This window comes from Podarcis filfolensis (assembly GCF_964270895.1).
Source record: "Podarcis filfolensis genome assembly, chromosome: 7".
Taxonomy (NCBI): Eukaryota; Metazoa; Chordata; class Lepidosauria; order Squamata; family Lacertidae; genus Podarcis; species Podarcis filfolensis.
In genome coordinates, this window is record NC_139603.1 from 30,069,395 (window position 1) to 30,082,335 (window position 12,941).

The 12,941-nt window shown below is 44.6% G+C and overlaps 1 protein-coding gene across 3 annotated transcripts in view; it reads right to left on the minus strand.

Annotated features, from left to right (window-relative positions):
• Positions 1-12,941, minus strand: part of NEDD9 (neural precursor cell expressed, developmentally down-regulated 9) — a 69,677-nt gene that overhangs the window by 48,914 nt on the left and 7,822 nt on the right. The window contains exon 1 of one of the 3 annotated variants that reach the window (XM_083623771.1): positions 10,215-10,440. The exons of 1 other annotated variant lie outside the window; for it this stretch is intronic. In XM_083623771.1, the coding sequence (XP_083479897.1) occupies positions 10,215-10,226 (12 nt within the window). In that variant the 5' untranslated portion in view covers positions 10,227-10,440. Of the gene's footprint in view, positions 1-9,609; positions 10,441-12,941 lie in introns of those variants that run through there. One more of the 3 variants, XM_083623773.1, reaches the window with a different exon arrangement.

The following is a 12,941-nucleotide window of genomic DNA, read 5'->3' on the forward strand; positions in this document are numbered from 1 at the left end:
AATATCTTGTTTGAATCCTGTAAAAGAATTGGGCTCAGAGGTGCAAATACCTAACCATCTCTCCCTTTATGAGGAAACCCAAGTGACTATGTAGGGTTCTCTCCTGCCAACATTCAGCGACAGCAGCAATTCTGCACACAAGTACAGCTCTTGGTCCTTACCAGTTTTTCAAGAACTTGGGGTATTTTCCTCCCCAAGAAGCCAAGATTTTCTTGCATATCTCAGGGGTCTCCTAGGTATGCAGAAGCTCACTCCAATTCTTTCACTGAGCGTGTTTAGCTGTGCATGGGACATCTAGTGGACTAACAGAAGGAGCAATACATATTTCTGAATTCTAGCTAATCTGTGATTCAGCAGCAGATTCCCACTCTCACTTAGATGAATTCAACAATGACTCAGAACAAAGAATTATGAGACTCTGGTTCTGCTTAGTTCTTAAAAGTTCCCACACATACAGTGCATACAGTGTCTCCAGTTTCATGGACAGATAAACATGGTCACTGGGCAGCTTAGTTAGCATCACTGTCTTAAGATGGCAACCAACACAATTCTCTGCAAAACACCACTGGCTCTGTTGCCACCAACACTGTCCTTCTGGGTAGCAAATTCTACCCAGTTCTAGGTCAGTTTATATGTCCTTTCTTAGCACAATTCTGAAAATGTAACAGCCAACACTTATTACAAGATTACACAAGGTGGTGTGGGTTTGCAAAGCCTGAATCATGCAGAAAGTCATGCTAGATAAGGGGAGGAGAACCTGTGTGGACCTCCAGACTCCAACCCCCATCAGCCCCAGCCAGATGGTCAATGGTCAGGGATGGTGAGAATTCTAGCCAAGAAACATCTCAAGGGCTATATAGATGGTGCCAACTGTTGCCTTCTGCCTGAAACACTCATTAACGCACATACCTTTAGAGTGTCCAGCTTGGGTGTGAGAGAACGAAGTTCAGATCTTTGCTCTGAAATAAGGCTCTCAGAAGACAAGGCAAATCCCTATCACTTTCTTACCCAATTTGCCTCATGTGATTGCTTTATTGAGAGGCTAAAGTACAGCTGCTCTCTGAGATCCTTGGGACTGAAATGAATCAAACAGATTTGTTTAAATAGCAAAACTCTCACTAGAAAAGGCAGTTTCCACTATAATGCCGGCTGACAATCCAAAAGGAAGGAAGCAACAAACATTTTCAAAACGTGCAGCCAAAATCCACAGAACTATAGTTGCTATGGAGTGGTAATTTCTGGTTCAGGCAGTACACTTCTAGACATGCCTACGCAGAAGGAAGTCCTACTGAGTTCAGTGAGACTTACTCCTAAGTAAGTATGTACACGACTGCAGCCTTAATGTAAAATAAGAAATGAATGTCTCAAACAAAAACAATTCATTAATAGTGTAGTTGAAAGTGCAGACAGTTCCTCATGTAACCTTCATGAAAATAATAGCTCCTTTTTTTAGACAAAGCTCCTTTCATTGTTCTCCAGGGCATCCAGATAAATGAGGATGTCCTGAAATTCTAATTTAAAATGTCCCACAGAATCTCTTTCGTTTGCGTTTGTTCTCTTCACTCATGCTAAAATAGACTTCCCATAACATGCAGTGCATTCATCTTGCATCCACTTCATCAGGATGCAAGACTGTAACAGGAGACGGATAGCGTGCTGTATTTACAACAGACTACAAACAGTGACCAAGAGTGTCATTAATTATCTTTCCTCTCTTTGAGTCAATGCTGATGCAAAATAATATGCAGAGCCTTTAAAGTATCGGGTGACTATAGCTGCCTAAAGGCTGCTAGTTACCCATGCCTTGTGAAATCAGAGGAATCTCTTTTATTAGTATTAAGATTTTACTGATCTCATTTACCACACTTTGTGCCGTGACATTCAGAGGGAAATGTCAGGAATAAACACAACCGCGGGGTTTGGGTCAGCAAAGTACATGCCACCACCCCTTTTTTACATAGCTTAATGCTCCAGGTCTTTCATTGCCTTGGTTACAGACAGCAAGCACTTGTGGTTAGAAATACAGCAATCCTTCCCAGAGATACTGTTGTGTTTGCCTTGGCATGCCGACGTTGTATTTACGACTCTGCTGCAGCCCAAATCGAAGGAGACCAATTTGCTCAGCTTTCTCCCTTTCCTACCAAGTACCTAAAAATAGATGATCAATAACTCAAGCTTTCTGCAGCAGCAACACATGCCCAACTCCTGCCTTGCATATTGTGAACTACCCGCCATTTCCCTAGGTTTGCTTCGGATGATCAGATAGCTAGCAAACCCCAGTGAACTCTAGGTAGGCGAGCCAAGTTCACTTGTACAGGGCTATAATAGGGTATGCAGGATCGTCAGTGGATCCATGCACATTTCATCTTCCATATGTTCCTGTCCATGTAAAAACTGGAGGATAGAGTGACGCTAAGCTACGTCTGCCCTGCAACTGGTGAATTAAGAAGAGATAGCTCAAGTGACGTTGTTGTTGTTGTTGTTAGGAGGACAGCTGAAAATTGAGGGTCTTTAGTTTGAAAGGTTGGAGTATTGCAACAGAGCTTGTACCACACACACAGAAAGTATAGATCCCCAGGTCCACTCCTTGACACCTCCAGCTAAGCAGAGATGGGAGAGCTAGGAAAAGGCTTCTTAAAGAGTAGGCTGGTTTCTACACGCATTCACACACCCCTCTCTGTCCTCCATTCAAGCCAACAGGAGGTGTTAACAGAATCCAGGGATACTGAAGAAGAATACAAATTAGGGCTGGTAGAGTTTTGAAGACCAGCAGAGAGGCCTGGATGGTAGCATTTGGCCCCCAGGCAATCAGCTCCTCACTCTTGGTCTACACTGACCAGCACTGACTCTCCAGGGCTTCACAGAGCAGGATTTCCTAGCGATGCCAGCGACTGCGTAAAAAAATTGCCCCTTTCTCTCTTGGAAGATGCTGCAGGTCCACAGTTTGTCCTTTGGCTGCCCATCATGGTCAAGCAGGAAGCACCTTCAGCACTATCCTGAGTTTGGATGGCATGCTAAGCCAAACCGTGGATTAGCCGTTGGCCCTACAAGAACCTAAAAAGCTCCAGCAGGGAACAGTGAGTGCCACGTCCTCCTTGGGAGAACCATGTTTGCAAGATCACTGTGGACCACACCCTGGCTCAGCATAACACATGGACCAGACCTTAGAGAGGCTTGGTAGGGCACAGTTTCAGAACTCCTCCTTGAAACGAATACCCTGCACTTCCTAAAAATCACAGTGGTCAGGTCCTTGGTTGAAAAGGCTTCATTCTATAAAGTCCTCTTCTGCTTTGACCTTAAGGTCTGTTCACAGTACACTGGCAATGAACAGGGGTGAGGAGAGGGCTTATAACAGGCAGGTGTTAAATACAACAACAGAGCTATTTAAAACACTGATGATTTGAAGTCTTTTCAAAATCCCAATTTGTTATCTACAAATCACCTTTTAAACAAATGCTAATCCCTCCCCCTTCTCTAATGGGGCATTTTAAAAAAGAGACTAATTCACCTATTTCTTAACTGAAAGATGAAAAACCTGCAATTATTCGCTGCTATTAGTCATTTCTTTCTAATTTCATGCCTACAGCTTGGTTGACTGAAATCTGTTTCAATACGATCATGGAATTTTAGAGTTGGAAAGAACCTTACAGGCCATCTAGCCCAGTCCCCCTGCTCCGTACAAGAATCTGCAACCACAACCAGGGAGAAGAAATCATTTCCAGTCCAACGTCCTCATTCTGTTCCAGGCAACCAGTTGAACCATGTGCTAGTGGTGGGTGGAGCCAGAGGCAAAGGCAGGTGGAGCAACACATGTAAATTTTACCTTTGAACAGTAGGCTAGTCTCTAAGAGACATTATAAGAGTTCAAGGATGTGTTCCATGTAGACAAAAAAACCTTGGGGTTTGAAGCAATGCCAGTGAGGGGAGTAGCCTGGGGAGAGGGGGATGCTCTAGAGAACATTCCAAGGGCCAGAAAGAGATGTCTCAGGGGCCACATTTGCCTCCCTGGCATGAGGCTCCCCACCCCTGAATTAGAGCATCCCTGAGAGACAGCCATCCTCTAGTGAAGGAGAGCTCACCAGCTCGAAAGGCCATTTGTCCCACTTCTGAGTAACTCTTACTGTCGGTTTCTCCTAATATTTAGCTGAAATCCAATTCCTTGCCATCGCACACCAGCTGGATTCAGTCCTGCCCTCTGCCACAAGGGAAAGCAAGCCTGCTTCATCTTCTGCAGGATAGCCCTTCAGATATTAGATGTCCATCATGTTTCTCCTTAACCTTCTCTTCTCCAGATTACAATCTACGCAGCTTCTCCAACTCTTCCTCACAAGATGGACCACATCCCTCCAGCCTCTCTGGATGCAAGATTATATGTGCTCTCTGATTACTTTGCCATAGGCTATGCCATGGGTGTGGCCAAGGGGGGGGAGAAGGTCAGCTGTCCCCCCAAGTCAATAAAAATACATGGCTAACTGAGGTTCTCCCCCCCCCCCAAACAAAAATCCTGGCTACACCCATGGGTTACGCGCCACTGCCAGTAGAGATGTGCCAACATCTCTAAGGCCACAGAAGAGTTGTTCTATTGTGGCATCCTTCTAAAATGGCATATAGACACCCGTGGGAAATTTGTCGTTCAGGCCATTTTGTTTAAGCTGAGAAGCAGCTGTGGTCAGGGATGTGGGGGGCCACACCCATAAACTGGCCCTCTGAGGCATTTCTCCTCAGCCAGTTTGCCATTTAAAGGAATTTGTGTGCAGGCCATTGAAGCTCAGGCTCTGCTGCCTTTCATTTGTTTCCTCCTCTGGCCAGACACTTTCTGGCAACTGCCTGTCCTGGTGGCTGCCTCTGTTTCTCGGAATGCAGAGCTCAGAGCCGCTTCCCAAGTTACAATTTTCTGCCTTGGGCCTCCGCCCACAAGTTACTCCCATCAGAAAAAATTATAGGGCAGGGAGGACTTATTTGCCAAGGTCTATGCACATCAGACTTTGGCACACAAAGGGGCATGGGGAAAAGGCTTGGAGAAATGCACAGATATATTTCCAATGCTTCGGACAACTTGGGCCTTAACCAATGTGATGGCCTCTGAGGTGTTACAGCAAAGACCCTTTGTTGCCGCGACAGAAGGAAGACAGCTAGGGATGGAATGCTCTTGGGAATGAAGCTCAAATGTGGCAGGTGGTTCTCAACAGTGCAAACCTGGAAGTTAATTCTCCAATGGTGCAACTAGGAAAATTGCTCCTGGGAAAGCTCAGCTGTGGTACCCAACTCTTATTATGCCTTACAGCAGGCACATCCAACATGTAGATCGTGATCTATTGGTAGATCACTGGACGTCTGTGGTAGATCACTGGCTCCCCCCCAAGAAGCCAAACAACTTTGGCCCCCAACAACTTTGACCTGAACCCCCAAAAATGGGGTAGATCACTGCCAGCTTTTAACTGAGTAGATCGCAGTCTCTTGGGAGTTGGCCACCCCTGCCTTACAGGATGGGTGGAGACTCTCAGGCCTGAAGATAAACTGCATCCTTCCAGGCCTCTCTACCTGGCCCTAGAATACTGTACTCTCCAAATTTGGTTGGATTGTGTCCTAGAACTCTGATCATGCCTCCTTGTCTGGATGGAGAATACAGAGGTGTGGGTACACACTGGGCTCCTTTGGGAAGAAGGGCAGGATGTAAAATTGATTGATTGATTGAAACTACCCTACTACACAGAGGTAAAATTTATGCTTGCTCTTCCATCCACTTTTGCCTCTGGCAACACCCAACATTGGCATGAGGCCCCTGGAAAGTTGTCCAGAAGAGAATGTGGCCCTTTGGCTGAAAAGGGTTCCCTACCCCCACATTACAAGTATTCAAACGTCTACTAGATTATACACAAAGTGCAATGTATGGGAGTGGGGAGATTAATACTGCTGTGTATCAATGATGTTTCAAGATTTTGTTGGAAAGCATAATATACTCGGCTTATTGCCCAGCAGGTGAATCTTTGTAACATGCTCAGGCCAACTATCCATCTTACCAAGTGTCTATTTTTAAGTAGCGGCCAAATCAAAGCTTTGCTATTAGGAAAACAACAGTTGTTTATTAAAATAGTAGGCATTTATGACACACAACAGTGGAAACTCTAGAATTACAACTCCAGGACATCAAAAAAGATGTAGGGGAATTGTTGGAACATGTGTATTTTTGCAAGCTGTAAAATGTATGCTTCAGAGACGAGTCCAGATTTTGCCATTCAGAATGAATTTGAGAAAAGTGATTGGTAGCATGACTGATGACCAGCGATTTGATCCAGACCAACCTAATGAGCTCTATACCTGAGCAAGACTTTGAAGTCTTGCAGCCAAACCAATTCTCTATCCACTAAACCACAAGGGGTATTCATTTTGTTATGCAAACAAAAGGAAAAATAATAATAATAAATGACAGGACATAAAATAAGCAATATATTAGATGCTGGCTGTTTGTCTTGCTTTTAAGAAAGGCAATAGAAGTAGTTTTTCAAGTTACATCAGCTTTGATCAACGGTTTTAAGTTTGTAGTAGTATTAGTGAAATCTATAGAATTACTCCAGAGTGAATGATTTGTGGACTTCGGCTTAAGAATGTTAGCCTTGGGTAAACTGTTTAAATAAATACTTCAGACTCCCTAAGAAATGTAAACAAACTAGTTTACCAGGAAGGTTTTATAGAGGCAAAAATCTTCTGATTTTATGGTTTGCCTGCTCGCTGGCACAAAAGAAGTCTGCCCTGCTCCATCTAAGAGCATTACATAGTATTCAGTCAGTCAGTCAGCATTCAGTCATCTGAATTAAATTACTCATTTCACATGCACTCAGTGTTTTGAAGGAGACTGCATCTATATATGAAACAGGATCGTCGCTTTTGGCAGTGCGGGAAGGATAAAAAAGGGATAACCAGAAATGTCAAGGTGATTTTATAATCCCAAAGGGATTACGGTGCAATTAAGGCAGAGTATCCCATACCCAGTTGAAGGCCACAGCAAAATGTTCCTTGATCTCAGTAGCTGGGCAGGTACATGGGCCTCACATTTCCTTTCAAAACACTGCTTATAAGTGGGTGTATTTCTGAACTGAGGCTGGTTGAGATCTTGACAGCTTTCAAAGAGTAGCACTAAGTCAGAGATCCTTCCTCCTTGCTCCCTGTATCTTCCATCCGTGCAATGGGAACTGAGGAAATGGCAGGATTGTTGGCAGCCACGAAGAATAGCCAATATATTTCTTCCAAAATTACTTGGAAGCCAATATTTGTAAGCCCCTTCCTTTTCTCCCAGAGTTGGTACTATCTACTACCTGCCCAGGTTCACACCTCAACAGAGGTTCTACTGCTGACCACCAGAACCTGCTACCTACTCATTTGCCCTCTCCAAGAATCCAAGTTCACAATTCCACCTGCTCACTTGCCTGGGTGTTGATCCAGGCCTGATCTAGGTTTCAGGGGCCTCTGGCAGACCCACTCCTCCATTTGTGAACCTTGGAAAGCTTTCCTAGCAGTGCCAGGCAGCGCTTAAAGCAGAGCTAGGCCTAAACACCCTTTAAATTTATCATCCTAGGTCAGGGGCATTGTGGGAAATGAAAATGGTGGCCAGATTCAACCATGTGACACTGCTCAGAGTGGTGGGCCATTTTAAAAAAATAATAATAGTGTAGGGAGCCAAGATAGATGCTCTGCCCACCTATGCCAGGTGCTGCGACCAGCCATGGATCTGGTTGCAAAGAAAGAGAATGAGCAAATCCTGGGGCTAGCACTGTGAGACATCTCTCAGGAAAAGAACTGTCAGCACAGCCCTAAATTCAAGAAAGCTTTTAGTTGCCTTTCAAGATCTTCTGTCACAGCCTATCACTGTTTAACCCGAATCTTCTATAGCAATCCTAAGCTTGGGCCCATCATTCATGAGATCTGGTTCTTTATTCCCCTGCGGCATGCGGGAAATTCTGAGGTTCATGTATACTATTACAGTTAAGAATTAGTGTACCTCCAGGCATGAATTATCATTATGACTATTTGCTACTCTATTTATTTTTGCATTCTAGAGGCTATAATCATAGGCTGGGACTAGCATGGAGCTATGCATTGTACAGCCATATAGTAAGACCACCACTTGTGGCCAAATTAACTCACAACATTATAAATAGTTACAAACTTCGACTTGGAAGGTAAAGAACTTCCTTCACTCTTTCGGTTTCATGTTGACCTTGACAGGTTTCCTTTTTCTTGGCAGAGGAACAAGCTTCCCTTCCCTCCCCCTCCCCTCTGAGTCCAACAAAACAAGATTGCAGTAGATGCTATTTGCTGATCTGATGCCCCGGGGTATTCTTGTACCAAGCACACATATTTTTAATCAGTATAGAGCTGTGACTGACTGCAAGGAGCCAATCACGAAAGCTCTGAAACAGAATTCCTTTAGAAAGAGCTCTGCAAAGTTCAATCTCTTTCCTAGTTTAACTTGAAAGAGTTTTCCTAGACCCCTGGGAGACGAAGGAATACAGGGGTCACTGCTACCAAATACTTGTCCAGATTGTTGCTCAGAGCTACCTAAAGAATTGTGTACAATGCACACATTCCCAAGTAAAGTCCTATTGATTTCAGTTGTCTTTACTCCCTTGCAAGCATGCACACAGGATCACAGCCCGAATGTGGGTTTTTAAGACAACTAGAATGAACTCTAGAAACTAAGCAAACTGGAAAGAGGGGAAAATGCAAGACAACAATGCATTCCAAGTGACTGAAATGTGCAGGATTCTGGCTACACTTTTTTGTATTAATGGGTAACATCTCTGCAGCAGGAATCACATTAAATCAACATGTGAGCCCTCTTGCTAAAAGTACAGGTCTAGAATTTTATATTTCATCAAACTCTGTTTGCCCCATTTTGTAAAGCACTCATCCTTCAAAGTGTCCAAGCTGGTGAACAACATGGGGACGGTCCCTTCTTATCCTCACAACTAGGCAGACATAACAGGGACTGGCCCACAGGCAGCCAGTGTGGTGATTGGTTGAGTAGCAGGAACTTGAACCCAGATCTCATTGGTCCACTGCACTAAGTTTTTAAAACTGGTTCTTTAACAGGAACTGAGATGTTTTATACTTTATCAAAGCAATTCCATTACGTGATGGAAGGAAATCTTTTCAGATCTTCTGCATAGATTTGCATGCAAAATGGGGAGAAATCCAAGCCCAAATCAACAGCTAAGCCTTATGCTGACATCTAAATATTTTCTATGCAGCCAACATAATCCCGATCTCATCCTGATTTCTGAAGGAAAGAAGAACAGGCTATCTTGATTTGGTTACTCAGAGAAACTCTCTGATACACCTTTTCTGCAAATTATTTTTATCACCGACTAAACGACACCCTCTTCTCAGTTATCTATTATTCAATGATATCTCTGCTAGCAAAGGTTTAAATTGCTCCACAACAGTTTTCTTTTAACCCATTGTTTCACACACACACCCCAAAAAAGGTACCCACACATATTTTTATCCCAAAAAGGATTCGAAGAGCTTCAAAACGAGGTAATAAAATCTCAAGTGTCTCATTTACTTTGAAATATTACGGTAACTTTGAGGCTGCAGTCCTATACTCACCTGGGAGAAGGCCCACTGAACTCAATGGGTCTTACTTCCGAGTAGACATATGTATAGGGCTGCGCTGCTGTTTCGGTCTTTCTCCCTGAAAGGGCAGCCTTACTCTGGAGTAAGCGAGCGAGGCTGCTCTACAAGTAAGGAGCTAGAGGAAGAGACAGCGTTAACTGTCTTGCAGATCAACAGCGGATGAGAAAATATCGAGCTTGTCAGAGGCATAGTTGAGGCTGGTTAGAAGTTTTCAAACCGCAACAAAACTCTCCCCTCCAAAATACAAAATAAAAACTGGCTGCTAGCAAGGACTAAACGCAGTCACTCACTCGACTCGACTTTTTGTTTTTGCTTTTAAATTCAAGAGACCTACTGAACACAACTGAGACACCGCTGGAGAAGTTTGGAAAAGTTTCCCGACAGATCCTTAACTTTGGCTCGACCCTGAATCCAGGCACCGAGGCGGGTCAGGCTCGCGCCATTCTCCTCTCTGCCAATACATCTTCCGGAGCAGGAAAAGTACATGCACAACTTTTGCCCGTCCCACGCGCGTTTCCTGCCCCACGCACGAAAAACAGGGGGCGAGCAAAGTTTTTCAAAGCAACCAATCTTCTTACCTTGTACTTCATTCTCGCAGGCCTGGGGCAGGGAGTGGAAGAAGCGCTCCCTTTTGGACAAGTCAGTCCCACCACCTCGAGCCCGAGCGGGTTTTATACTCCATTGACCGCCGCTTGCAATCGAAAACGAAAACAGCCGCCTGCAAGCTCCGGCCGCGGCGATGCTGCTGCTGAGCTGCGTTTCGCCAGCGACTCTGAGCTCGCTGCTTTGCTCGCTCGCAGGCTAACCGCGGCGCTCATTTGCATAGTGTCCCGCTATTGGCTAGAGAGCCAGACGCGCTGCGGAGGAGGGCAACGCCCCCTACGCGCCGCCTTCTGAATGAAATCTTCAATTAACACGCGTTGCTCCTGCCTGGAGTAAAACGTGGGGAAGGCGCTGAACGTTCTTCTTGTAAACTAGTCTCGCATCCTGGGCGTAGCTAAGGGGGGGGGGGAGCAGCTGCGGCAGCTGTTCCCTCCCCCCTTAATCAAGTGAAACAATACACATACTTAACTGACCAATCACGTCGGTTCTGCCCCCCAAAAGTCCTGTCCCCCCCAAAGTCCTGGCTACACCCATGTCTCAAATATAAGAGATTGGAGCCCAAGTGAGGTCCGACACCGGATTCACTAAAAAACTTCTCACGACCCCCCATAGGCCCTGCGTGAAATCGGCATTTAGGACGAAAAGGGGTTCTTCTGTTATTTGCTGCTTCTGTTGTTCCCTATGAGATTTTGTCTCTTTATTTGCAACTTTTGTGGTGTTTCTCTGAATGTAGCTAAAGGTAAAGGGACCCCTGACCATTAGGTCCAGTCGTGACCGACTCTGGGGTTGCGGCGCTCATCTCACTTTATTGGCCGAGGGAGCCAGCGTACAGCTTCCGGGTCATGTGGCCAGCATGACTAAGCCACTTCTGGCGAACCAGAGCAGCGCACGGAAACGCCGTTTACCTTCCCACCGGAACAGTACCTATTTATCTACTTGCACTTTGACGTGCTTTCGAACTGCTAGGTTGGCAGGAGCAGGGACCGAGCAACGGGAGCTCACCCCCTCACGGGTATTCGAACCGCCGACCTTCTGATCGGCAAGTCCAAGGCTCTGTGGTTTAACCCACAGCGCCACCCGCGTCCCTTATTCCTGTATCTACAATCCAGTAAAACATGTAAATTGAAGAATCATAGCTGTCTTGTTGGACTACAATTCCCATCATCCCTGGCTGTGGGTGATGGGAGTTGAAGTCCAGCAACATATGGATTCTTCAAGTCACACTCACTCTCTTACACACTTTCTCTGCTTTGGTGGAGTCCACCACCACAAACTGGGATAAGTAGTCTGGTCTGCCAACCAGGGTTGATGAAAAGGCAGTGCTCCCACCAAACCTCTGAAATTTAAAATACAAGATAGCTTTGACCTTCTTCTGAGAAGCCCATCCAATGTTCCCTGTGTAAATCACTCTCCTGACCCTGCATCCTTTTTTTATTTCTTCATTATGTAATAATTTTTATTAAATTTTCTGTTTTACAATTTCAAATAAACATTTTACAAACCTTAAAATAACCAATGACTTCCCTTCTCCTCTTACCATGGTTCATTTTACATATCATGTGCATCCCTGCATATTTTACTATAACCATTCAAATCCATTTTCCACTTTTACATCCATCAAAAATTATTTACTCTGCTGCATTTATCTTAATACTGCCAGCGTTTTCAACTGTATACAGTTATTTTCCAGATATTCAATAAATGCTTTCCAATCTTCTTGCTCTCTTATTCTATATGTTAAATCTGCAAGTTGTGCATATTCTGTCAACTTAATTTGCCAATCCTCTTTAGTTGGGACCTCCCTCACTTTCCATTTTGGGGTTAACAAAACATGGGCCGCAGTTGTTGCATACATAAATAACCTTTTCTGACACCTGGGAATTTTAGTCTGGGTTATCCCCAACAAAAGAACTCTGGGGGGGGGGGTTTGGGGGGTGTAATATTAAACATTTTTTTCCATTTATTATAAATCATTTCCCAATACCCTTTTACCTTTTTACATGCCCTCCTGACCCTGCATCCTGATTGGAAGAAAGAAAAAGGCCAGCCTCTTGCAGGAGTGACAGAGCTCAGCTCTGCGGTCACTAAGACAGGTCCCATGGCATGAAAGACTATCCTCTTTGCCCACATAAAAATTCCAGCCTGACCAGGAAGTCTTCTTTATCTGTTTATTAAAAAAATAAAAATACCCTGCTCTTCAGATGTGAAGCTTCCAGGGCAGCTTTCAATTAGAAATACATTATCATACAATGGTCTCTGCCCTCAAGCTTACAATCTAAAAGTTATGACACAAAAGGAACTGGGATTGGGAAGAAGAGGGGGCGGCGGAAGGAAACCTGGGCACTAGTTCTTTGCTACTAAGTGTCAGCAGTAAACCAGCCAGTGGTAAATCCCTTAGTGGTTCCCCAGCTGGTGCCTCCCACCATTCCTCTGCATCTAACCAGTCCATGACACCAAGTTATTTTAATATAATAATAATAATTTATTATATATACTAACAAAATATCAAAACACAGTAACACATCAAACATTAACAGCTTCCCTAAACAGGGCTGCCTTCAGATGTCTTCTAAAAGTCTGGTAGTTGTTGTTCTCTTTGACATCTGGTGGGAGGGCTTTCCACAGGGCGGGTGCCACTACCGAGAAGGCCCTCTGCCTGGTTCCCTCTGCCCAGTTTCCTATTTCTGCTTCTACTATGGTCA